Source organism: Ailuropoda melanoleuca, chromosome 8, assembly GCF_002007445.2.
Source record: "Ailuropoda melanoleuca isolate Jingjing chromosome 8, ASM200744v2, whole genome shotgun sequence".
In the NCBI taxonomy this organism is placed as follows: Eukaryota; Metazoa; Chordata; class Mammalia; order Carnivora; family Ursidae; genus Ailuropoda; species Ailuropoda melanoleuca.
This window is the reverse complement of record NC_048225.1, coordinates 27,102,725-27,126,629: the sequence shown is the minus strand read 5'-3', so window position 1 is coordinate 27,126,629 and position 23,905 is coordinate 27,102,725. Positions and strand designations below refer to the sequence as shown.

General features: G+C 40.4%; 1 protein-coding gene across 1 annotated transcript in view; it reads left to right on the top strand.

Moving 5' to 3' along the window:
- Positions 1–23,905, top strand: part of OPCML (opioid binding protein/cell adhesion molecule like) — a 518,190-nt gene that overhangs the window by 400,663 nt on the left and 93,622 nt on the right. Inside the window, exon 3 of the mRNA XM_034666102.1 lies at positions 3,983–4,108. Coding sequence (XP_034521993.1) covers positions 3,983–4,108 — 126 coding nt within the window. The remainder of the gene's footprint in view (positions 1–3,982; positions 4,109–23,905) is intronic.

The following is a 23,905-nucleotide window of genomic DNA, read 5'->3' as shown; positions in this document are numbered from 1 at the left end:
GGGGTATTTCAGGGATAGGAACGTGCAAATGTCAGATCTCTAGGATGGAAAACACTTGACAGATTATAAGATACCCAATTTAAAAACCTGTGCATTCATTCATTACATTAAGTGGGGAAAAGGATGTTACTACACGTCAGGTTTTGGTTTTATATAATAGGAATAGGAGGATATGTATAGCAGATCCCTTCCATGGAATAGACTAGTTGTAAAGATAAATTGTATGATAAAGACATAAACAAGAATGCCTTGGGAACCGAAGAGAGAGCAACTAAGGCACCATAAAGGAGTTCATGTTTGAGTTGAGTTGAGTGAAGGAGGAAGATTTCACGTGGAACAGAAGTGGGAAAGCACTTTCCCAGTAGAAGGAATAGTACATGTAGAGGCACAAAGAAGAGAGAATGATGTAGCCTCAGAGAAGTGTGTGGGGGCTACTTGTTAGAGAAGGGGCTAGTCGTTAGGCTATGGCCAGACTACGAATGGTTTTGTAAATCCTGCCAAGTTTGGACTTCCCAGCCTTAGCCAGGGGAAGATATTGGGGTGGTAGGCAGAAGAAAAATGTTTAGGAGGTGAATGATAGGGGTATAGGTTTTGAATTATAAAATGGTGGCAGGTTGAGAAATGAAGAGACTTTTGTAATAGTCCAAGTTAAGACAATAAGCTTCTCAACTAATCCAAAGGCAGTGTGATTGGAGGGGATGGGCCAGGTTTGAGGCATTTTGATGTTTTAAGAGCAGCTGGCCATGCTAAGGGTAAAGAGAGAATACGTAACCCTAGGATGCTTTGGAAATCTGCCTCTTCCACTGATTGTTATCTGATAAAAAATTCTCTCTCTCTTTATACACACATGTATGTATGTGTATATATGTATCTGTGTGTGTGTGTGTGTGTGTGTGTAGTCATACAGAGAGTGGCAGACAATATTTTATTTATGTCTCTATATACATTTATATGTCTATATCTATTGAGCTATTTTTTAATCTATTTATCTTAAAGACCAAAATTTGAAGTGCTTGTAGTTATGCACTGAGCCATCTGCACAACTATATGAAGGCCCTGTTATGACCCACCACCATCAATGAAAAGATAACCGATGCATGCATTATTGGCAAGGCTGGGGGCCCCTAGTGGCTGCAGATGTGTCTAAAGCACTCTGTGCAATTTGTCGTCTTTTAATTAAACTTGTGTGAGTCCTATCATTTTCTGTAAGCAATTTTGATACTTAGGTTAAGACTTGTACATTTTCGGGTTTACCTATATAACCATAGACACTAGCTGTATAGTTAGATAGATAAATGGATAGATAGCTACATAGATACATAGACTGATGCATAGATTCATAGATAATTAGAAACAGAGTCATTTGCCACAGATAAGTGTCTGCAAATGGAACAAAGGTCTCCTGTCAAAATATGTAGAAGTATTTATTCATGTTCAAGTGCTCCTTTCTTCAAAAAATTGTCATGCGAACAAGGGGAGGGCCATAATAGAGTTGCCAAATTCAATTCAGATTTAAAATTAGGGGCGCCTGGGTGGCACAGCGGTTAAGCGTCTGCCTTCGGCTCGGTGTGATCCCGGCGTTATGGGATCGAGCCCCACATCAGGCTCCTCTGCTATGAGCCTGCTTCTTCCTCTCCCACTCCCCCTGCTTGTGTTCCGTCTCTCGCTAGCTGTCTCTATCTCTGTCAAGTAAATAAATAAAATCTTTAAAAAAAAAAAATTAAATGAAAAGCATCGAGAGCTGCCCTCCGTATGTGCTGCCTGCCAGTAGCATGCCCTGGAGAAACAAAGATGACTCACATGGGCTCCTACCCTCAGTGGTACGCAGTGTGTGGGGGAAGCAACTGGAATGAGGTGGTTTTGTTCATTGTGGTTAAGGTCTGTGAGGGAAGATGCACTGGGAGATCATTCAAAGCAGAGGAAACAGAATATGCAAATATAAATATTGTGTTCGGGGGCATTGATAAGCTGTTAAACAAAGAACCAGCTTAATCTGATGGAAAGAATTCTGCCATTTACTGGCTATGTCCTTTTGGGGAATTTACTTAACCCTCCCCTTGCCTCAATTTTTTTTTTCATTTTTCATAGTGAGAATATTTGTTTTATTTATTTCACACTTTGTGAAGAAACCATAAGATAAAAATGTGCAAGCAATTTGAAAACAAGCATTATGTAGTAATATACTTTATTGCATTGTACATGTTAATAATAAGGACATAATTCAGGAAAGAAAGAACTTTTCTTTCTCCCAGTTCACTTGCTGTGCTTCCTTTCTTACTGGCGTCCACACCATTGATGCCATACTTATCTTTCCTCCTTTGAAAAAGAAGCAGGGCCATTCTGGGAGTTCTGGGGTGGTAGTCAGTGCTGCTTGGAGCTTGGTGAGAACGTGTGGATTAACTTTGCAGTTCCAGTCCAGGAACCTCCCTCCTAATGGGTGACATTGACTGAGCGCCTGGACTGAAGAGGTCATGCTAAATATCCATGGAATTTTACAAATTATCTATTTAAGCCAGGGCCCCTTGAACTATCAGATGAACCTTAGCGTGTGCAGAACTGGTGATTCTGAACCGGGAGTTGTGCTGGGAGATCTGTCCCTGGGCGTCATATGTACTAAATTATCCTCTACTAACCTGACTGTACAACCCCCTCCCCTGAGCTGTGTTTACCTTAACACCAGCACCAGGGAGACTCCTGGGTCTAGAGAAAGAACTTCAGAGGGCCCAACACATCCAGCTAAAGCAGACATTATTCTGAGAATATTGTGGAAGGTGCACTGAAGTTGTTGCTTTATAAAAGTGAAAAAAGTATTGACATTTCTAAGCCCAGAACTATTTTTTAACAAGCTAGAAAATACTGAAAAACAGGCAGTACAGTTTCCTCAGGAGAATGTAGTGTAGTTAGAATGCACACTATTTTTTCCCAGTGTGTATTTGGGTAAATTATGTGCAATGAAATTTCAGGCCAAATCCTAATGCAGAAATAATCCAAAGTATGGCAGATTTATAAGCTAGGCAATTTTTATTTATTTGCTAATGTGGATTGCCTTAAGAAGTCAAATGTTCTACATGTTACTTACGGCTTCTCCTTGAAAAGACTTACCTCTAAGGTCTCAGCAGCATAAAACTCCTGGCTGCAGAGTCGTCTGAATCAAGCATCAGCCATAATTCTCCTTTGCTGCTGACGCTGGGTGGTTTGGAACCTACCAGTACTCTACCTGTTTGGTAATTAATAATTCATAATTAAACTGGCAGTTTGAATAAATCAGCATAGCCATAGGCTTGGAGCCTCTGCTCTGCCGTCCTTCTGAGAATCTGAAACATAACAAAGAAGAAAGGTTTAGACATCTGAAATCCTCCATTGAAAGCTTTGACCTCCTGCCCCCAGCCCCACCCCATTGTTTTTGGATTTGTTCCATCCATTCTTTGGATCTTTCTTTCAAAGAGGAATTAAGCAGGACCCTTGTCAGCCTTATGCTAGACACTGAGGAAATAGAGGTGTATGTGACCATCCTTATCCTTGAGCAACTAACTCTAGGTAAGAAGACAGGCAGGAAAAAATCAGCCATGATACCACATGCTCAGTCCCCTCTGCGTGGAAAGTTCGGACCAATACAGTGGGAGAGAGAGGTGATTCTCAGGGTTCGGGGAGAAGTGAGGAAAAACTGCAGAGGGGAGGTGATCTTTGAGGTCCCTTGAGTGATGAGTCATATCTTTTCAGGTAGGAAATGAAGAAAAGAAGAGGAAAACAAAGCAATTGAAGTACTTATGCTTTTTCCATGTTCCTGGGAGAGCCGGGTTTGAACCCTATCAGTGCACAGTGTTAATGGGCACATCGTTGGCAAATCAAGCAATCCGAACATTATTGTTGAGAATAACACTTATCATAAACGCATGCTATGCAAATATTTATAGGCTAATACCTGCTTTTGAGTGCAAAGAATCATTCTCATATATTTCTTTTCTCCTTTGTTTCTTTACAGTTCCTCCCCAGATCATGAATATCTCCTCAGACATCACTGTGAATGAGGGAAGCAGTGTGACTCTGCTGTGTCTTGCTATTGGCAGACCAGAGCCAACTGTGACATGGAGACACCTGTCAGTCAAGGGTAAGCCCTTTACCTTTGGGAATTTTTCAGAGTTATTCTGTTATTCTATTGAAGAATTTGTTCTAAAGCACAAAACTTTGGAAATCAGGCAGCAATGCTGTATTTGTAACATAGTAATGTAAAAGCAAATAGGCCAGACACATAAGTCGTTGAGTATTCCATTCCAAAAAAAGGGTTTATAAGAAGAAAATGTACTGAGTTATTTTCTCAGTCCTTTTTATGGCCATAGAAGACTTGAGCTTTCCCAACCAAGAAGAACAGAGGTGCCATAACTTCAAACAAAGACACTAATTTCTCAAGGTGCAGATGCATGGGTCAGTTGGTCATTTGCCCTTTCTTTAAGAAGAGTGCTAGAAGGCTAGAATGCCCATTGTAAATGTTTGTGTTACAGTGCATCCTTGAGAAAAAAGATCTCCTCGCTCAGTGCTTTCAGACCATTTCCCCAGAGCCACACCTATTTGACCTCTACATCAATAGTCCGCCTGAGTGGAGGAAGGATGATGGAAATGGTGAAGTACCCCTGACGTGCAAGTCCTTGGCACTCAGTGGTTGGTATTAAACATCAGTGGTGATCATCTCCACCTTCGTAGGAAGGGAAACAAAAGAACAGTGGGCCTTATCCCTTTGGAACTAAAACTTACTCCACGTTGAACTTGAAGAGAGGGCACAGAGTCACTTGGTATATTTATACATTACTAGAAACTATGATTAATTCTAGAAATTACACAAGAAACAAATACTCCCTCAAGCATTAGAAAATCCAAACATGAACTCAATGAAATAAGAGAATGTGTGGAATATGCCTGTGCGTGATATAAAAATAACCTAGATCAGGGGGCGCCTGGGTGGTGCAGTCGTTAAGCGTCTGCCTTCGGCTCAGGGCGTGATCCCGGCATCCCGGGATCGAGCCCCACATCAGGCTTCTCCACTGGGAGCCTGCTTCTTCCTCTCCCACTCCCCCTGCTTGTGTTCCCCCTCTCGCTGGCTGTCTCTCTCTGTCTAAATAAATAAATAAAATCTTAAAAAAAAAATAACCTAGATCAGGAGGAAAATGTAGGAACGCATCTTAGGAACCTTGAGATAGAGAAAGTTTTGCTAGGCCATCAAAGGCTCTTACCATAAAAGAAGAAAACGTGAATAAATTTGGCTTTGTATTATTTTCTCACAGTTGCTGTAACAACGTACTACAAATGGCATGGCTTAACCAACAGAAATGTATTTTCTTGTAGTTCTAGAGGCTATATGTCCATGATTGAGGGAAGTAGGGTGGTTCCTTTCGAGGGCTGTGAGGGAGAACGTTTCCAGTGTGTATCCGTTAGCTTCTGGTGGTTGGCTGTCAGGCTTTAGTGTTTCTTGGCTTGTAGACGTATCACCCTGATTCCTGCCTTCAGTATCACATGGACTTCTCCCTGTGTGCCTCTCTTTGTGTCAAAATTTTCCCTTTTTAGAGGAACACCAATATATCGNAACAAAGAACCAGCTTAATCTGATGGAAAGAATTCTGCCATTTACTGGCTATGTCCTTTTGGGGAATTTACTTAACCCTCCCCTTGCCTCAATTTTTTTTTTCATTTTTCATAGTGAGAATATTTGTTTTATTTATTTCACACTTTGTGAAGAAACCATAAGATAAAAATGTGCAAGCAATTTGAAAACAAGCATTATGTAGTAATATACTTTATTGCATTGTACATGTTAATAATAAGGACATAATTCAGGAAAGAAAGAACTTTTCTTTCTCCCAGTTCACTTGCTGTGCTTCCTTTCTTACTGGCGTCCACACCATTGATGCCATACTTATCTTTCCTCCTTTGAAAAAGAAGCAGGGCCATTCTGGGAGTTCTGGGGTGGTAGTCAGTGCTGCTTGGAGCTTGGTGAGAACGTGTGGATTAACTTTGCAGTTCCAGTCCAGGAACCTCCCTCCTAATGGGTGACATTGACTGAGCGCCTGGACTGAAGAGGTCATGCTAAATATCCATGGAATTTTACAAATTATCTATTTAAGCCAGGGCCCCTTGAACTATCAGATGAACCTTAGCGTGTGCAGAACTGGTGATTCTGAACCGGGAGTTGTGCTGGGAGATCTGTCCCTGGGCATCATATGTACTAAATTATCCTCTACTAACCTGACTGTACAACCCCCTCCCCTGAGCTGTGTTTACCTTAACACCAGCACCAGGGAGACTCCTGGGTCTAGAGAAAGAACTTCAGAGGGCCCAACACATCCAGCTAAAGCAGACATTATTCTGAGAATATTGTGGAAGGTGCACTGAAGTTGTTGCTTTATAAAAGTGAAAAAAGTATTGACATTTCTAAGCCCAGAACTATTTTTTAACAAGCTAGAAAATACTGAAAAACAGGCAGTACAGTTTCCTCAGGAGAATGTAGTGTAGTTAGAATGCACACTATTTTTTCCCAGTGTGTATTTGGGTAAATTATGTGCAATGAAATTTCAGGCCAAATCCTAATGCAGAAATAATCCAAAGTATGGCAGATTTATAAGCTAGGCAATTTTTATTTATTTGCTAATGTGGATTGCCTTAAGAAGTCAAATGTTCTACATGTTACTTACGGCTTCTCCTTGAAAAGACTTACCTCTAAGGTCTCAGCAGCATAAAACTCCTGGCTGCAGAGTCGTCTGAATCAAGCATCAGCCATAATTCTCCTTTGCTGCTGACGCTGGGTGGTTTGGAACCTACCAGTACTCTACCTGTTTGGTAATTAATAATTCATAATTAAACTGGCAGTTTGAATAAATCAGCATAGCCGTAGGCTTGGAGCCTCTGCTCTGCCGTCCTTCTGAGAATCTGAAACATAACAAAGAAGAAAGGTTTAGACATCTGAAATCTTCCATTGAAAGCTTTGACCTCTTGCCCCCAGCCCCACCCCATTGTTTTTGGATTTGTTCCATCCATTCTTTGGATCTTTCTTTCAAAGAGGAATTAAGCAGGACCCTTGTCAGCCTTATGCTAGACACTGAGGAAATAGAGGTGTATGTGACCATCCTTATCCTTGAGCAACTAACTCTAGGTAAGAAGACAGGCAGGAAAAAATCAGCCATGATACCACATGCTCAGTCCCCTCTGCGTGGAAAGTTCGGACCAATACAGTGGGAGAGAGAGGTGATTCTCAGGGTTCGGGGAGAAGTGAGGAAAAACTGCAGAGGAGAGGTGATCTTTGAGGTCCCTTGAGTGATGAGTCATATCTTTTCAGGTAGGAAATGAAGAAAAGAAGAGGAAAACAAAGCAATTGAAGTACTTATGCTTTTTCCATGTTCCTGGGAGAGCCGGGGTTGAACCCTATCAGTGCACAGTGTTAATGGGCACATCGTTGGCAAATCAAGCAATCCGAACATTATTGTTGAGAATAACACTTATCATAAACGCATGCTATGCAAATATTTATAGGCTAATACCTGCTTTTGAGTGCAAAGAATCATTCTCATATATTTCTTTTCTCCTTTGTTTCTTTACAGTTCCTCCCCAGATCATGAATATCTCCTCAGACATCACTGTGAATGAGGGAAGCAGTGTGACTCTGCTGTGTCTTGCTATTGGCAGACCAGAGCCAACTGTGACATGGAGACACCTGTCAGTCAAGGGTAAGCCCTTTACCTTTGGGAATTTTTCAGAGTTATTCTGTTATTCTATTGAAGAATTTGTTCTAAAGCACAAAACTTTGGAAATCAGGCAGCAATGCTGTATTTGTAACATAGTAATGTAAAAGCAAATAGGCCAGACACATAAGTCGTTGAGTATTCCATTCCAAAAAAAGGGTTTATAAGAAGAAAATGTACTGAGTTATTTTCTCAGTCCTTTTTATGGCCATAGAAGACTTGAGCTTTCCCAACCAAGAAGAACAGAGGTGCCATAACTTCAAACAAAGACACTAATTTCTCAAGGTGCAGATGCATGGGTCAGTTGGTCATTTGCCCTTTCTTTAAGAAGAGTGCTAGAAGGCTAGAATGCCCATTGTAAATGTTTGTGTTACAGTGCATCCTTGAGAAAAAAGATCTCCTCGCTCAGTGCTTTCAGACCATTTCCCCAGAGCCACACCTATTTGACCTCTACATCAATAGTCCGCCTGAGTGGAAGAAGGATGATGGAAATGGTGAAGTACCCCTGACGTGCATGTCCTTGGCACTCAGTGGTTGGTATTAAACATCAGTGGTGATCATCTCCACCTTCGTAGGAAGGGAAACAAAAGAACAGTGGGCCTTATCCCTTTGGAACTAAAACTTACTCCACGTTGAACTTGAAGAGAGGGCACAGAGTCACTTGGTATATTTATACATTACTAGAAACTATGATTAATTCTAGAAATTACACAAGAAACAAATACTCCCTCAAGCATTAGAAAATCCAAACATGAACTCAATGAAATAAGAGAATGTGTGGAATATGCCTGTGCGTGATATAAAAATAACCTAGATCAGGGGGCGCCTGGGTGGTGCAGTCGTTAAGCGTCTGCCTTCGGCTCAGGGCGTGATCCCGGCATCCCGGGATCAAGCCCCACATCAGGCTTCTCCACTGGGAGCCTGCTTCTTCCTCTCCCACTCCCCCTGCTTGTGTTCCCCCTCTCGCTGGCTGTCTCTCTCTGTCTAAATAAATAAATAAAATCTTAAAAAAAAAATAACCTAGATCAGGAGGAAAATGTAGGAACGCATCTTAGGAACCTTGAGATAGAGAAAGTTTTGCTAGGCCATCAAAGGCTCTTACCATAAAAGAAGAAAACGTGAATAAATTTGGCTTTGTATTATTTTCTCACAGTTGCTGTAACAACGTACTACAAATGGCATGGCTTAACCAACAGAAATGTATTTTCTTGTAGTTCTAGAGGCTATATGTCCATGATTGAGGGAAGTAGGGTGGTTCCTTTCGAGGGCTGTGAGGGAGAACGTTTCCAGTGTGTATCCGTTAGCTTCTGGTGGTTGGCTGTCAGGCTTTAGTGTTTCTTGGCTTGTAGACGTATCACCCTGATTCCTGCCTTCAGTATCACATGGACTTCTCCCTGTGTGCCTCTCTTTGTGTCAAAATTTTCCCTTTTTAGAGGAACACCAATATATCGGATTAGGGCCCACCCTACCTTCTGATCTTGGTAAACTTGTTAAGACCCTATTTCCAGATAAGGTCACATTCTGCGGCATTAGGGTGAGAACTTAAGGATATCTTTTTTGGGAGAGGTAGGGGGATGCAAATCAATTCATAATGGCTTCATCAAAATTAAAAACACCATTAAGTTTAAGTGAAAAGATAAACCATAGACCGGGAGAAATATCTGCCATTCATATATCTGACAAAGAATTTTGGGTTTTGTCTGAATTATGTTTGAGTTTCATCCGGGTTATATGAAGAATTCTTACAACATAGTTCTAACAACCCATCTTGAAATGAACAAAAAATTTGAACAGACAATTCACATAAGAAGATATATGAACAAAAAATAAGCACACGAAGATATGCGCAATATATTTATNTTCATATATCTGACAAAGAATTTTGGGTTTTGTCTGAATTATGTTTGAGTTTCATCCGGGTTATATGAAGAATTCTTACAACATAGTTCTAACAACCCATCTTGAAATGAACAAAAAATTTGAACAGACAATTCACATAAGAAGATATATGAATAAAAAATAAGCACATGAAGATATGCGCAATATATTTACCATAGAAATGAGAATTCAATCATAATGGGATACCACTACACAACTGCTCTACTGTCAAACTTAGAAACAACAATAACAACAACAACAAACCCTGACCATATCAAGTGTTGGCAAGGCTTTGGAGCAACTGAAGCTCTTACACAGTAACTCTGGGACAATAAAATGCTGTAAGCACTGTGGAAGATAGTTTGGCACTTTGTTACAGACTTAAACATACACTTAACATATGACCCAGCAATTCCGCTCCGTTCACCAAAGATAAATGAAAATGTCTGTCTATAAATATACATTGTACATAAATGTTCACAGCAGCTTCATTTATAATCTCCTCAAACTAGGGATCACTCCAAACCTTCAACAATTACATAGATAAATTGTGTATATTCAAACAAGAAACNATATGACCCAGCAATTCCACTCCTGAGGGTTTACCAAAGATAAATGAAAATGTCTGTCTATAAATATACATTGTACATGAATGTTCACAGCAGCTTCATTTATAATCTCCTCAAACTAGGGATCACCCCAAACCTTCAACAATTACATAGATAAATTGTGTATATTCAAACAACAAATGACTTCTCAGCAAGTAAAAGGAACAAATCATTGCTACATGTCACAAAGCAGATGATTCTCAGAAACAGGCTGAACAAAAGAAGCAAGACCCAAAAATACCTACCGCATGATTTCGTAGGCAAAACTAATTCATAGTGACTANAAAGCTCTTACACAGTAACTCTGGGACAATAAAATGCTGTAAGCACTGTGGAAGATAGTTTGGCACTTTGTTACAGACTTAAACATACACTTAACATATGACCCAGCAATTCCGCTCCGTTCACCAAAGATAAATGAAAATGTCTGTCTATAAATATACATTGTACATAAATGTTCACAGCAGCTTCATTTATAATCTCCTCAAACTAGGGATCACTCCAAACCTTCAACAATTACATAGATAAATTGTGTATATTCAAACAAGAAACGACTTCTCAGCAAGTAAAAGGAACAAATCATTGCTACATGTCACAAAGCAGATGATTCTCAGAAACAGGCTGAACAAAAGAAGCAAGACCCAAAAATACCTACCACATGATTTCGTAGGCAAAACTAATTCAGAGTGACTGAAATCAAGTCAGGGGTTACCTGGAGTAAGGATCTGGGGAGCTGTGACTACAAAAGGGCACAAGGGAATTTTTTCAGGTGATGGAAATGTTTTACATCTTGAATGTGGTGCTGGTTTTGTTGCCCCTTACATGAGTCAAAATGTCAAACTATACACGAAAAATGGGAACATTTTATCGTATGTCAATTAAAATCTCGATGAAATTTTAAAAATATACACATAGAGATATGGGAAATACTGACCTGAAAATTTGCCCCTAGTTTGTAACATAATTTATGTAAGCAGTACTTCTTAGATGAGAGACTAGATTTGTTCCTAGGAACACCATTTTAGGGAAAACTTAAATGGTCTCATGTCCTCCATGTAAACAGAAATGCATATGTCAACCCCAGCCTTGTTGTAGGGAAAGATAATGTTCTCTGAACATTCTTTGTATACAGACCTCAGATACTGAAACACAGAATGTCTATATTATAAAGTAATGTTAACAAGAATATGCAAATATACATGAGGGACATCGCAAAGCCCAACTTTAATGTAAATGGAGCAATAGCTTATGTTCCCAAAGACATAAGCCCCATGGAAATTTTGCTTGAAGTGAGGGACAATTTTGGATTTATATTACATACAAAACTATGTCTAAACATCAGACCAATTTCTATGTATTTGGTAAATCCAGAGGTTTTTATAAATGCTTGAAATCCCAAAATGCATTTATTTGATCCTAAATGCATAGTTCTCTGAGCCTAGAAATCTTTTGAAAAGGCATTTTGACTTCATGTAAGTGTTTTGAAGCAATACCTTATAATGGTACACTGGTAGGTTTCCCTCTTAAAATAAGGGAAATTCATCCATAGTCTCAATCTTTTATACAACATAATAGTTAACAATTCAGCCTCCAAAAAGCTCAGAAAACCCTACATTTAAATGATTCCTCTGCTCTTCAAATCTCCCAGGCTATGATCTACTTTGAGTTGCTTTTCGCTTTTTCATAGCTTTGGCCTTCACTTTGCTGTCTTTCCTTCCCCCATTGTCTTTCTCCTCCTCTCTCAATGACATTTAAACATTTAAACTCAAAGCATTGTTTTCCAAATTTGAAAAGCTTTGGAACCTGGAGGGTTTGCAAGTTTAAAATGTGCATCTGCAGAGTGACTACCATTATTTATTTTTAGAAGGATATTCCTTCTCACTTAGAAGCTAGGAGGCTCTAGGAAGTTGTTTTAAAGGTTTAGAAGAGCAGCCAATAAAACTTGAACATCAAATAGCATTTTTAGAACAATTTGCTGGCTAATTCAGCATGCAAGAATAGGAAATAAAAGTTGCAATGACATTTCCTTTGAAATTCCAATAGGATTACACTGGAGAATTTAGCTCACTGGACAGCCCTGTTCCCAAAATGCTAATAATCCAAGATTTGAAATCCCTTGGTTAAATTTAGGGATCTATATAACAGAAGTGAATAAACAAACTTTCATTTAGAAATGAATATTTTAATGAACAGATAATTAAAGATTAAGAATAGTGGTAATGCTTCTAGTTTAAAAAGACAGACAAAACACATACCGCCAATGCCAAGAAATTATAGGAAAAAGGTAAAAGCTAATGACCCAATAAATCCATCATCACGCTAGAGAAGAATAATGGTAAGCCTGCGTGGATCAGAAACAATATAGAATCTCTGAAATATAAAAAGTAAATAGATGTAATGAAGAGGAAAAAAAAAACAGCTCAATATGATCTATACCTGAAATGACATATAGTTGAAAAAGGAAGGGTTTTAGATCTTGGTATACAGGTAAATGTTTAAAATTGATTGGGGCTGAGGCTGGGAAGGCAGAAGAGCCCTGGTAGCATTTGCCAATTTCCACGGTGCAAATATTCCCATCATTGCCACTTTCTTGGGAACCTCTTTGAAGTAACTATGTATTTTTAGCCCATTTTCACTTGAAAATAAACAAACAAACCAAAAACCAGTCCTTCCTATGAAAGTAGGGTGAAATTTTTGAAACAAATAGCCAAGATCCCAGATGTGAATCCAAAGTCAACCCAGCATTTCTATTCTCCAGTCTTGGATATCTAATCGGAGATCTCTTAACTTCAAGTTTCCTTTGCAATGTTGACAGATGTGTTAAGATTCATAGAAACTAGGTTTGCCCGGAGGACATCTGCCTCACCTCCAAGGAAAACTCGAGATGGTTACAGGATCATGATTATTAAGCATTGTGAACATCTTAAAGAAAAGTGCTGTTTAAACATACACTAGGGGTTTTGCAATTGACATGCAAACTACTGAGCATTAGACCATGCATTTATTTAGCTTCAGATATAAAAAGTTATATTTAATTTATTTTCAGGAGCAGATAATGGGTTTTTTAAAAAGCATATATTTATGTGGATTTGCTAGAGAATACAGCACTTGCTTAATAGCCTTCACGCACGTAAAAATCTGTACCGAGTGACCTCCAGTGTAGGAATTAAAATAATGATGGAGTCACAGGCTGCTGCCTCAAAGAATTTTCCCTCCAAAAGTGTGGGCAGGTCCCAAAACAGGCAGGCAAAGTGGATTGGCAAGTGGCCAGTGTGTTTAGAATACATTGCAAAAGAGGTGGGTTCCAAGGATGATTTTCTTTTCTCCTGAAATAGAGGAGAAGGGGCTCTGGGCCAGCAATCATTGGAAGGCTCATGAATGTAAAACCATGAATAATGTGGAAACTCAGCTGCACCTGAATAATGTGAAACCAAAGTTTCTTCGTTTCTTAAACCAAAGTTGCACAGATGGGTGTGACAGAGGAGACAGTACAGGCTGTTTGCGTCTAAGGAGTGTTGTCGTTCCCTCTTACAATGCTTTTGTAATCCACTAGAACGTGTTACACACCTGGCCCCATTTCCAGTGACATATTTGGAAAGGCCAGATGTTCTGGGAAAATAATAAAGTCTTCTTTTCTGTTTTCTCTCCATGGAGATTTTAAGATGACAGCTATTCACCCGTGAGTGAGTTGCTCCTACAATCTACTCATATACAGTAATACCTCGGGGAGCAAGCGAATGAGTTATTTCACAGAAGTGAATTTTCCAGGTAACCGAAGCTGACTCCTTTATCATCGACTTGAGTCATTTTTAATGGAAACATTTTAAAAATGTATTATGTTCTCCTCTGTTTCCTTGAGTACAGAGAGTACCATTTGGCCTCATCTTTACAATGTAACATCGGCATCATGCATATCAATTGTTTGTATCTTAGCATTTGGAGACTGGGATAACCAGGAATAGGGCCCGAAAATGTTGTTCAAACTCTTGTGTCTGTTTTTTATAGTTCCAGTATTTTTCCTTCCTTCTCTCCAAATGACTATTAGTTGTCAGGTCTTCCTAAAGTCAGTATACCAGCCTTTTGGCAGTGACATTTCTTCTGATTATTTACCTCTAATTTATCATGAGCAAGAATCTATATATATAACCAAGTTGATAAGTCCCAACCAGGAACGTAGTGGTGGGAGAGAACCTTCTCGGAGGAAAGGCCATGAGCATTCATGAATGTGATAAATGACACTGCAGATAGCTGTTCTGGGGAAAATCCTGTTTGGCTTTTGTTTTAGATATATGAGTTTCCTAGATCAGTGAATTCCATGTAAGCTAAGAGAGCTAATACTCATGAAATCATTTCCCATGGTTCTGACCTCGTGGGGCAGCTCTTTTCTACATTCACTTTGCTAGGTGTCGAGGTCAGAAAATATATTAGGGCAAGACTGTTTCTACCATAGCCCCTGGTTTTCTTTTCTTTTCTTTTTTTTAAGATTTTATTTATTTATTTGATGCAGAGAGAGAGAGAGAGCACAAGCTGGGGGGAGCAGGAGAGGGAGAAGCAGGCTCCCAGCTTAGCAGGGAGCCCGACGTGGAGCTCGATCCCAGGACCCTGGGACCATGATGAGAGCCGAACGCAGACTCCCAACCGACTGAGTCATCCAGGTGCCCCGACAGCCATTAATTTTCATGTCAGAAATTCCTAAGAAGAATGTCTTCAAAGAATTTGCCAAGTCCGTAACATTCCAGATAAAAAGAGCGCTAGCCTGTACTCGTGTGTAGATGTCAATCCCTTTGGATGGTGGTTTCATCTTGGACTGAATATGCACTTCAGATTCTTACAGACCTGAAATGAAGTCTGGCCCAAGCGGTTAACCTTCTGAATTACTTTAGGAAAGCCTCTTCCTCCACCTGATCTCCTGGACTGCAAAATGGAGCCATTTCACCTCATTTAATGCCCTAGCAGCCCTGAGAGAAGAGTGCCCATATTCATTACTGTGTCTTTTTTATTGTTTACCGTTATTCCTATTATTTGGCCTACCCCTACCTCTTAACCCTTGACGGTCCTGGGTCATTTGTTAGTGATTCAGTGTCCCTCTGGTCTTCCTGAAAATTCAGAATGACATAATTTTATTTGTAATAGCAGAACTAACCAACAACCCAAATATCCTTCAGTGGGTGAGTGGTTAAGCACACTGTGGTACATGCACACCGTGGGAGCCTGCTCAGCAATAAAAAGGGGTGAATTTGAAATACACTCAAAAACTTGAATGGACCTTAGGGTATTACACCAAATGAAAGGAGTCCATCTCAAAAGGTTGCATCCTAATGATCTTACATCCTCAAAATGGCAAAATTATAAGGACTCACAACAGCTGAGTGGTTGCCGGAGGTTTGGACAGGGAAGGGGAAGGATCGCCATGAGGCAGTTGCTTTGCAGTGAGGAAATGTCACAGAATTTTAAGCAAAGACAGTAGCAAAGAGTGCCTGTAAAGCTGGTGACATCTAAGCAAGCTCTGTAGTATAGTTAAGTGCATTGTGCCCACATCAGTAAGCTGGTTTGGACAAGATACTTTATTAGATAAGATGCCACCACTGGGGAAGCTGGTCTCGAGCACACGGGACCTCTGTCTATTATTTTTGCATCTTCTTGTGAATCAATAATTATTTCAAAATAAAAAGTTAAAAACATAGAAATGCTAAGTAAAATGAATCCATAGTTTTCCACTAACATGCTTATATAGGAATTTATTATTTATAAAATATTGCCACACGCATCATCTCAAGTGAGTTTACAGCAACTCTCTCATACAGGTCAGCAAGAATATTTACCTATTCCACAGGTGCAGAAAAGACTCGGAAAGGTTGAGTAATGGCCAATGGTTCTCAGTTGACTAAGGTGGTGGATAAACGAAAGGAGCCTAGTCCCCATTGTTTAAGTCTAGAGCTCCTTATACTGTACAAAGATGCTGCCCGTGGCTTGCAGTTGGAACAGGTACAATACAACATGATACATTTTATCCAATTCTGCTTGTTATCTGGGGAACCCAAGAGTGCTCACTCACTAGCTTTGAGCAACACCCATGCTCTTCTTCTATTTCCCTCCCTAACTCCACACCTACCTTCCTATATGCAGGCACTTTCTAGCTACCACTCAATACTGTTCTAAGGAAAGCACAGCCTCCAAGTGAAACCCACATTCATGCCGTTGTCTGCTGTCGGTCCCTGTTGTTTCTCTGCCTCAATTAAAATCAACCTGCTGAGATCTACCAACCTCGTTTCTCTTCTAAGCCATCCTAGGTGCAAGTTCCAGCCACTAATAAGAATTGCCTATTAGTTGACCCTCTGCATCATCCAGTCCTGCTACTACTTCTTTGACCCTCTCCGAGGCATCCAGGATCCTTGTTTCTAATCTGAAGTCATGTTTCGAGCCTAATTAATCCCCAGAGTGTGCGAAAGAGGTGTCTGAGATGAGAAATCAAGGTTATACATATCTTGCTCAGTGGAACAGTTATGGGCAAACAAGCTGTTCCTCTCACATTTTTGCAAAGCAAATTTATGTTCACTAACTTTGGTTCTTGTTGTAAATGAGAAGTGTATGAAGGTCTAGCAATGCGCTTTTCACCATATGGGTACCCATATGTTTTCCCCCTTTGCTTGCGTACATTTTCGCTTTGGCATGCACATATGCTTGTATTTTTGCAACTTAACAATATTAAAACTAATCCCATTTATGCTCCTTTTGGGTGAGTTGATTGAGTCATAAATTCCTGAGAATCTCTTCCTTGGGAGGCTGAAGTTCTTTTGTGTGAGCAAGGGGAGGGCATGGCAAGCTATCCTGGCAGGCAGATGCAGGCAGCCAACATCGTTGTGCAGCTGATGTAGCTGATGGCCCTGACGCTGGAGCACTAGGAAGTGTGGGGTCATAATGCCTCAGTAGTGTCCCCCTGTTTTCCTTTGTACGAGGGAAAGCACTCACTACGAAGGAGATAATAATTCCCTAGGATTGGTTCTCTTCCTAAGTTAGTGGGGGAAATAACTCACCTTAGACCAAACAATCATGATGTGATGAGCTCTTGATATGTGACTATGTTTAGTACTACTCACACTCTTCACACTGAGTTGAGAAACTGTATATCAGAAATGGGGCAGTGGGAAATTAGGCTTGCCGTGAAGTAATGTTTAGCCTCCTCGTGGGGCCTTTTTAGATTATAAAAATAAGAATGGATATTAACATGTATCGTACCAAGTGGAAAGCTCAACTAATTCAAATGTAAAATCGTAATTGGAAATGCTGTTTGATATCTTTTGTAAGCCCATTTCTATTTTTATCTCTTTTCATGAGTTCATTCGTTCATTTGATGTATCAAGAATGTTCTCTTGCTCTTATAGCAACAATGCTGTGTACAATAGACATGATTCCTGCTCTTAGGAAGCTTATAGTCTAGTCAGGGATAGTAATTAATCAAATCACCAAGAATATGTAAGTTCAAAGTGTGGTAACTGCTGTGACAATGGGCAGCCGGGAGGTGTGAGCTAGTCTAGGCTGAATCTCTCCTGAAATAGTGATGTTTGAGCTGACATAGAAAGATGAATGGAAGTTAACTCGGGATAGGGATAGGTGTATGTGTTAGAGATGGGCTGTATAGAAACTTCCTTGGCGAGGGAGAACAGCATGTGCAAATGCCCTGAGGTGAGAAGGAGTGTGGCTCTTCGAGAAACAAAAGAACTGGGTCATGAATGTGTAGAAAGCTGGAGAAACAATGGTCTGAGAATAGGTAGTGAGGGGCCTGATCACACAGAGCCCTTCAAAGTTTGGTCTTTATTCGAAGAGCCCTGGAAAATACAAAGAAAGTTGCGAGTAAAAGAGTTGGGAAATGAGATGTTCATGTATCGGACTTAGCTAGGAACATTTCATTTCTGATCTACTCATTTTCTATGTAAATCTGGCAGACCACTAAACCTCTGTCTCAATTTCCCCACCTATAAACCAGAAAGGAGTTAGTAATAACATGCTCCCCTTATGGAGGAAGAGTGAATGGAATTTGATAGTATCCATTCCAAATACTCTTTAGATTATACCATAAGAATGGATATTAACATGTATCATAGCAAGTGAAAAGCCCAACTAACTCAAAAGTAAGATTAGAATCGGAAAGGCATCCAATGCTTCCTGCCGTCTGTTGTAAAGCCTTCTCGACGCAATTGCTATATCAAATTATGCTATTGAAATCAGTCGGACACTGATAAAATTGAGACCAGCTTTACAAGTTCTGTAGATCTAATTGGCCTCAGCAGTGGATCCACAGTGACTCTTGCTGCTGAATAGAAATCCTAGGCTTCAATGGAAAATAATAAGCAGCCTGGTTCCACACTAACAAACTACAGCCACCCCCGGAGATAATGTGTTTAATTTAGATACTGAACTCCTTCATCTGGCCAGATGTTGAAGGAACCTCAGAGAGGTTTGTTTCTACCTTACCTCCTGGATGAGCACCTTTGAGAGTAGATTCAAAGGCTTTTCAGGGCCAGCTGTGTGTCCTTGCTGTTCTTGCTATGCCTTTTTTTCCCCCAGTTATGGACATCTTCTTCTAAAAACCTCTATATCTCTAGGGCAAAAGTTCCTACAAATTACCTTTTCTCATTCAAGCTGTCTTAAGTTGGGTTTCTATCACTTACAGCCAAAGTAGCTCTGATTAAATCCACCGTGCGATTTGTGAGACGGTGTGTTACAAGTCCCAGCTGTAAAACCAGTGTGGAGTTCGGGAGAGATATGTAAACACAGCATTGCTGTGCAGTGTGGTGGAAGCCAAACCACCTCTGAGAAAGTCTCTGTATAAAAGAGAGGGACAGGGCTGCCTGGGGTCCCGACTAACTTGGTAAGGCCACTGTCTTTTTCATGGGTTGGAGAAGACCCTGGGAGTTGCCCAAAGAGCTCTGGGTGGGTTGCCGAGGGGATTCCATACCCACATCAGCTGGAATCAGGCCAAAACAGACACATGGACACTGGCTGTGAATTCCATAAGCAATCCACACTGGGAGGTCATCACCACTTCCTTACATCCAAGAGCCCAACATTCATTCAAGCATCGTAGGGTATGGTAAGCGTGTTCTTTTCCTCCTGTCCCCTTTCTCAAAGCACCTGTCATCATAGGCTTCCAACTAGGCCTGGTCTTATCTCCAGCATGACCAGGGTGACGTATGAAATGGTGGTTGTGGGGGGACATTCTTTCCTCCCCCCTGTTTAAAGGTAGCGACCATGCTTGATTAGCTGCCTCTCTTCCTGTGAGATTCAGAGGAGGGAGGGAAAGGAGAAGGAAACAGGCAGTTGCTTGGAGGATTTTAATTGGAGTGGGGCCCTCCAAGTCTTGCGAATATTCCAGCCTCAGAGAGGAAATATCCACCAGACACAAGCAGGATCAAGGGGAACTGGTCTCATTAAGCAAAAGTAGTTGATTGTCACTTTGAATCTGGGCTTCCTAGCTGGAGGCAGCGATTGACTCACACACAAAGGAGAATTGGAGTTGAGTGAGGAGGTAAGGGAATCTGACCTCCCGCAGAACACCTGAAGCATAGCCCAAGGGCCCCCACTCTGTCCCTCTTGGTGGCCTGCAAAGCCTCATTAGTCAAAGGAGACAATCACAGAAGCCTTTTCTGCCTTTTTTTTATGCTTTTGCTCCCCCCCCCACTTTCCCCCTACTTCCCCTTATTTCTTTCTTGTTCTATTAACGGTTTCTCCACTCCAGAACCGCTTATTGGTGAGAGTAACCCCCCTGGGGCACTGGAAGTGGTTTGTTTTTAATGATACTCTGGATGATTTTGCTTCCTAAGAGAAATGTTTATAAAGTACCCAATAGAATCAGAATGAGCAGCCCTCTGCTTTCCCAGTTCTCTTTCCCCAAAAGCTTTGCTCCCCTCACCTCTGTTCTCCACACCATTGGCAGCACTGGGAAATGCTTTCTTCCCGGGGCCTCTCGAGGGCCCCTGCCTGCTCCACTGAGCCCAGGCTTATGTGTCCCTGCACAACTGGAACAGGATGCGGTAATTACATCTGCAGTGAAAGGGTTTGTTTCCCTTAAGGGCAGTGAGGACGTTGCCAGCACTGCTAATGAAGAAATGAGCTTTCCTTTCAGAGCCTCGGGGGGCTGCAAGGAGCTCTGGGACGTCACACAGCAAGATTCTTGGAGCTTCATCTTCCTGGGCCGTGCTGTACCCCAGCGCACTCATCCCCTCCCTTCCTCAGCACCCTTCTTTTAAGCTTCTTAGTCCTGACTCAGCTCTAAACTGCCCAAGGGCTCCAGATATGTTTTCAGAAGCATTTCCTACCCCAGGAGGCATGGAAACAATAGGAACAAAGGCAGGTTGGCCATAACACTTTGAGGGATAATTTGAGAGTCTCCTGCATTCCCATCATCTCTGGTTCTGCCCAAGGTGTAACGTACCGGAAAGTCTCACGTGCCAACTTTACCTGGAGCCCAGACCCTCCAGCAGCTAGCAAGAACTCAAAACGAGGACAGGGAGATAACAACTGTGAGGATGCTGGGCTGGCCTGCATCTCCTGTCTCCTGGTGTTGCTGCCTCAAAGCACCCGGCCTGGGTACTCATCTCCTCTGCCTTCGCCCTTAGACCTATTGATCCTGCCCACTTTGGTTCGCTGGACTCCCCCCCAGGGCTATTTCTGATCATCCGGACCAGCCAAGCCTCCCATCCTTGATGGACTCTCTGGACTTCTCACTGTTTGCGTGCTTTGACTATCAGTTTCAATCCAATAGAACACCCCAGTGACACTGTCATCAGTGCCGACATTGTTACCAATGACGTCCCTGAAATTTACTGGGTTGCCACTTTGACTTAATCTCATTTGGCTTTTTCACAAAGGTTTGTCAAAATGCAGACAGAAACATAAGATAAAGTGATAGAGTAAAATGATAAAAAAAAAATAAAATAATAGAACATAAACACAATACATACAAAAAGCCAGGGATGAGGAATACACATTTACAGAGGAGGAAACAGAAGCCTGGTTAAATTGATTGCAGCTGGAATCAATATTCCTTCAATTATTTATTCATGCACTCATTCAACCATTCAAGAAAGAATTAGTGGGTGCCTATTACATGTCAGGTACTGTGCTTGACACTGGGGTTAGAAAGGTAAACAGCATTCTACTTTTCCTCAAGGAGCTCACATTCAGCGAAACACAGGCATAGTAACATATAATTACAGCACAGCGTGGTAGGTGCGCTAGGAATACATTCAAAATGTTGTGCATTCCAAGAGAGGATCATCTAACTCCAACTGGGAAAGATGGGAGAATCAGGGATTGCTTCCTGGAAGAGGTGACTATTAACCTGAATCTTAAAAATGAAGAGTTAGCCAAGCAAAAAGAACAATATGAGTGGGGTGGAAGGGAAGAGGAATATCCCAGGCAGTGGGGACAGCAAGATGAAAGACAGGGAGATGAGAACTAGCATGGTGTCTGTCATTGGACATATAGAAGCAGTTTAGTTTAGTGTTGCTGGAGCAGAAAGTGTGAAATTATTGTAACCCAAATAAAATTGTTGGATCGTTTTAGCTGGTCCAACTATGACATTGGATTACAGAGATGTAGATTTGGGCACACTCATCAAGGGGGAAAAAAGCTATCTAATGTAAGCTAAGTCTTTACCAAAATCTTTCAGAGTGGCCCCAACATGTGTCATATAACAGAAAATAAAATAGTTGATGTGTTTTGTTACTCTTTTCTCTACATTTCACTCCTCAAAGACACTAGGTGATCCAGATCTCTGCTTTCTTAACTAAACTATCTGGTCTCTTCTTTCAGTAGTACATTTCTCAGCTTTCTCAAGTCAATAAATGTTGCTTTCAACTTCTTCATCTTGCAGCTCTACTTGTTATCTGGATCAGCATAAAGGCTAAGAACCAAGAAAACATCTATACTTTGTTTTATATTTTTTATTGTCCCCATGAAACTGATGTCAGATGAGAGTTAGGCAGTGTTTGCAAAGCAAATGACCAACTGCTAAATAGACAGTGAAGAGAAGGTAAAAATGGACTCTTTATAAAATCAGTTTTTGTTTTGTCATAATTTACATAAAATGAAATGTACCCATTTTAAGTGTAGACTGGTGAGGGTTTTTTCCTTCCAGCATTATTAAGATATAATTGAAATTCATACAACGTGTGTAAATTTCAGGCATACACCACAATGACTTGATATGCATATTATGTGAAACAATCACCACAATAAATTTAGTAATATCCATCACCTCATATAGTTACAAAAGCATTTTTTTCCTTGTAATGAGAAGGTTTAAGATTTTACTCTCTTAGCAGTTTTCGGTTAGACCATAGAGCAGGGTTAACTATAGTGATCATGGTGTGCATTACATCCCTAGTGCTTACTAATCTTCTGGCTGGAAATTTGTACCTTTCACCAACTTCACCCAATTCCCCCACCTCCCAACCCTGCCTCTGGCAACCACAACTCTGATCTCTTTTTCTATGAGTTCAACTCTTTTTTAGATTCCACATGTAAAGGAGATCATACAGTATTTGTCTTTCTCTGTCTGATTTATTTCATTTAGCATAATGCCCTCAAGGTCCATCCATGATTAGTGAGTTTTGACAAATTTATATATCTCTAAAACCACCACCCTAATTAAGATATAGCACATTAGCACATTACCATCAATCCTGCAAATTCCCTTATTTTCAGAGTCAACCCTTACTTGCCGCCGATTTGAGACAGACACTGATCTGTTTTCTGCACTATAAACTAGACTTTTTCTGGACTTTCATACACATATGCACAATATATTTATACTCTAGGAAAATATATAGCATTTATATGATCTTAGAGTATGTGCTCTTTTGTTTCTGGCTGCTTTCAGTCAGTTTTTGAGTTCCATTCATGTTTTATGCATTTCTTTCCTTTTTATTGCTGAGTAGTATTCCATTATAGGAATATACCAATATTTGTTTGCTCATTTGCCAGTTGATGGACATTTGTTTCTTTCTACTTTTTGACTATTGTGAATAGAGTTGCTATGAACATTTATGTACAGATCTTCTTAGGGATATTTACTTTCATTTCTCTTAGGTAAATACTTAGGGGTGGAATTGGTGAGTCATATAATAAGTTTATACTTAACTTAGCAAGAATTGCCAAACTGCTCTCCAGAGTGATTTGACCATTGTATATTCCCTTCACTATTACATAAGAATTACAGTTGATACACATACTTGCTAGCATATGATATTCTGTCTTTTACATGTTATCTCTTCTCATAGGTGTATAGAGTCAACCACATGCTGGTTTTAAGTTGCATTTCTCTGATGATTAATGATGTCGAGAATCTTGTCATGTACTTTGTGGCCATTTGTATATCTTCTTTTGTGAAGAGTTGGTTGAAATCTTTGACTATTCTTTAATTAGGCTGCCTTCTAATTATTATGTTGTAATAGCTATTAATATATTCTAGATACAAGTCTGATGTCACATACTGAGAATACTTTCTCTTAGCCTGTGTCTTGCCTACTCATTTTCTTAATGTTGCATCTCAAAGAACCAAAGTTTTTAGTCCAATTTATTAATATTTTATTATATAGATCAGGCTTTTTATTTCTTATTTAAAAATAGGATGCAATGCCAAGTTACAAGATTATCTCCTGTGTTTTCTTCTAGAAGTTTTGGAAATTTAGC